The 3,679-nt window shown below is 30.4% G+C and overlaps 2 protein-coding genes across 2 annotated transcripts; one reads left to right on the forward strand and one right to left on the reverse strand.

Moving 5' to 3' along the window:
• Positions 1 to 1,547: 1,547 nt before the first annotated feature.
• Positions 1,548 to 2,335, forward strand: LOC119614145. Its single transcript, XM_037970253.1, has 3 exons — positions 1,548 to 1,691; positions 1,754 to 2,105; positions 2,154 to 2,335. The coding sequence occupies exons 1-3, from the start codon at positions 1,548 to 1,550 to the stop codon at positions 2,333 to 2,335; spliced, it is 678 nt and encodes a 225-aa protein (XP_037826181.1).
• Positions 2,336 to 2,367: 32 nt separating this feature from the next.
• LOC119614146 (putative nuclease HARBI1) lies at positions 2,368 to 3,499 on the reverse strand. Its single transcript, XM_037970254.1, is given in 6 exon segments — positions 2,368 to 2,393; positions 2,704 to 2,856; positions 2,921 to 2,974; positions 2,977 to 3,064; positions 3,122 to 3,225; positions 3,283 to 3,499. Coding segments are annotated over 6 exon segments (642 nt in total).
• Positions 3,500 to 3,679: the final 180 nt, after the last annotated feature.

A 3,679-nucleotide genomic window follows, 5' to 3' on the forward strand; every position in this document is an offset into this window, starting at 1 on the left:
TCTTTTAGAAAATTTGCCTAGCACTATTATTTTCATCCATAAGGTTAACTCTTAAATTTGTTACATATATGGATGAAAATAATAGTGCTAGGTAAATTTTCTAAAAGATGTTGAGTTTTCCCTAATTAATTTGTCACTTAAAAAACATTAGGTAGGCATGTTATATATCAATGGAAAGGTAATTTTGTCTATTTTTCAAAACTGTATATAATTTTTGAAAATTAAAAAATTCGCGGAATACTTTTTTTAAAAAAAATTAAAAAATGTTTTTTATTCAGTTTTTGCGAAGAAACAAATTTTTCAAATTGCAATAAAAATTTTATTTATGAATATTTTTTGATGAAATTTTACAGTTAGGTAGATTTTTTTACTCAAAATCCAAAATTAAATAAAAATTTCGAATTTTCTTATTAGAAATCCCGGAATTCCCAAAAAAGTTTTAAAAAATCCCAAAAATGGGATTTTTTGGTTTTTTGCCTATTATATCCATACCAGGGGCGGGGTTATCGAAACCCGTTACAAAATGATTAAGAACTTATTGGGTCATATAAAACAGGTCACTATAATTTGATATCGACTATGCGATTTGAGAATTTTTGCTCAAAATTTAATTTTCCATAAAAAATAGGGTTTTTTTGGATGGACCTGGTCCCCTCGGTATCAAAAATTTTTAGGTTTTGTTTCATTTATCGTATTTTATGTAAAGTCAGCTTTCCAAAAAGTATAAATTCTATATACATCTTCTTAGAAACTTTTTAGATAACTTAAAAAGAAAAAGATACTTTTTTCCCAAAAAAATGACAAAAAATCGCCTTTTTTTAATTTTTTAAATTTAAATGCCTATAACTTTGGACTCAGTCATGATTTTTACATAATTCTTTCACTGCTTGGTATATAAACTTGTTGTTAAGCAAATAAAAAAAAATGGCGAAAATCGGAAATATTTGGACCTGCTATTATCAAAAAAACTAAAGTAAGGACGGTAAAAATTTTAAAATTTTAATATTCAAATGCGAATATCTCCTAAACTATAAGAGATAATTTACTGCTACGACGACATTTTTTATAGTGCTCGATGAGGAGATTCTATATACGAAATTTTTTTTAAATCGGAACTCAAATGAAGAAATAGGATCGTTTTAAAAATTTAACATAGCCGAGGTGTCCTAATTTGAGGACCCCCCGCCGGGCCCCTGGTTGGCCTATAAGGTCCAAATTCAAAACCTAAACTCGACAACACCTCCTCTTTGTGCATACCAAATTTCATTAAAATCGGATTAACCGTTTAGAAGTTACCGAATTATTTCCCTCTTTTTTTTTTCCTATACCACTGTGCGTCAGTGTCAATCGTAATTTATAAACAAAGTAAAAAGTTTAAAATTTATCAATATAAAAGTGAAAAAATTTAAGTTTTACCCATAGAAAAGTGAAAAACATGTAAGTTTAATTAATGTAGTTTTTGTGGAATGAAAAATAATAATGTTTTATATTCTGGGACCAATGCAAATAAAATTAATGCAAAGCAAAAGGAAATATTGTCCCAATTTATGGCTGAACACCCGCAGTTGGCAAAAAATATTATACCAAATTGTGGCCAAGGAAGGGCTGTTGCCAACAGACTATGGGAACAACTGTCCACAAAGTTAAATACGGCTGGTCCGCCAATTAAAGAAGTAAAGTCATGGCGCAAGGTAAGATACCTACTTATTGTATTTACGTTTTAGGTGTTCTAATTTCATGCATATTTATTTAGGTTTTTACTGACCAGAAACACCAAGTAAAAAAGAAATTGTCTTTTAACATGGCATCAAAGAAAAAAACTGGAGGAGGTCCTTATGAGGAAATGCCACTTACGCCAGCTGAAGAGCAAATTCTGCAGGCCGCTGGTTTAGAGGCTTCAGTTGAGGGCCTTTCCTCAATTAAATCATTTGGCTCCTCTAAAGTGATAGATAATATTATGGGAGAAATTGAGTCATCAGGATCAAGCGAAAATAGTGGTTATGAGAATATAGTTAAGGAAACGGATAAAGAAAATAGTAATGTTGACATGGAGTGTGAAAATTTGCAAAAAGAAGAATTAATGGTGAATAAAAAATGTGCTAAGAGTGAAAATAAATTAAACCTACTTAAATCGAATCTCGAAAAATTTTAAGAGTCACAAAACATGTTAAACTTGAAATTGGACCGGTTGTTGAATCTAATGGAAAGATTGAATGAACTGAAGACAAAATCTCTTAAATTGAAAGAAGATGAACACGTTGCAAATATGGCCATCAAAACAGTGGATCTAGAAATAAAAACTTTGGAGTTGGAGATGCTTAAGCAAAGAGTTTAAATGCTGTTTATGAAAAATGGAGCTTGATCAATTTATGTGATTTTAATGAGTACAAATACTTAGTATAAATGTTATACAATAAGTTATGTGAAATGAATTTTTTATTTTTAATATAAAAACTTATAAAAATTGTTTTATTTATTTCTCCATAGGGACAATTTAATATGATCCCTAATTTTCTGACCAATTTTGGTCAATTGCGTTTCATTACCAACATTAGTTTCAGAATAAATAGTTTCAGCCATTGGAGACTGTGTCTGTGTGTAATTCGGGACCTTAAAATGAATACACACATTGTGTAAGGCGACGCAGACATTAACAAAATGAGCCATTTTTTTTTGGGCTGTATCGACTTCTTCTGTCATTACTTAAAATTTTCCAACGAGCTTTAAGTATGCCGATTGATCTCTCTACAATACATCGGGCTTTGGAGTGTATTTCATTAAAGTATGCCTCCATTGAGCATTCCTCTGGATTTCTGTACGGAGTTATCAACCATGGTTCAATCGGGTATCCTGAGTCTCCTTTAGTATTATTAATTACTTTTGAATTTACTGTTAAACAAAATAAAAGTGTTCAACTCACCTAAAAGCCATATATTTTTAAAATTTTTATTATTGTAAAGTTTTTGTAAGTTTTTTCTTCAGAATGTTTCCACACAAATGAATCATGTGCCGCTCCACCATATTTTGAATTTACACTTAAAATTTTATGCTCGTGGTCACAAATCTTAAAATATTAATTACATTTAATAAATATAATATATGTAGCATTTAATTATAATACCACCATAGCATTAAGACTGTGGAACCCCTTTCTATTAAAGAACATATGCTCGTTTTTGTTTGGTCTTTGGAGGCCGATGTGCGTTCCATCTACACATCCAATAACTTAAAAGAGAGATGCAAAGTAAAATTATATCTTAATGTTTACATGATATAACCAACCTCCAGGAATTTTATATTTTTTGAAAAAGTAAAATTTTATAAATTTTGGGCAAAGTTTTGTTTCCATTTCTTGAGTAACATGGCTGACAATTTTGGAGACGGTGCTTTGACCTAATCCTACCAAATAGTCATTACCCACTGCATGTTGAAAGCTTCCACTTGCCAAAAGTGAAAGTGTGGCTGCTAACTGAATCTTTGGAGGCACTGCTGTAGACATATTCCCAATAAATTCGAGCTGATCAAGTACGTAACAAAATGCCTCCTTTGTCAGTCTGAATCTAGTTTTAAACCTTAAAATATACAATTAAATAAACATGGATCTAAAATTGTAAAAAAACATCTTACGCAATTGTCGGCAAGGTTAGTGGATCACTTTTATCTCTAATTTCTTTTCTAA

This window comes from Lucilia sericata, unplaced genomic scaffold (assembly GCF_015586225.1).
Source record: "Lucilia sericata isolate MDLA Ls3-8-SP2 unplaced genomic scaffold, ASM1558622v1 Contig002630F_arrow, whole genome shotgun sequence".
In the NCBI taxonomy this organism is placed as follows: Eukaryota; Metazoa; Arthropoda; class Insecta; order Diptera; family Calliphoridae; genus Lucilia; species Lucilia sericata.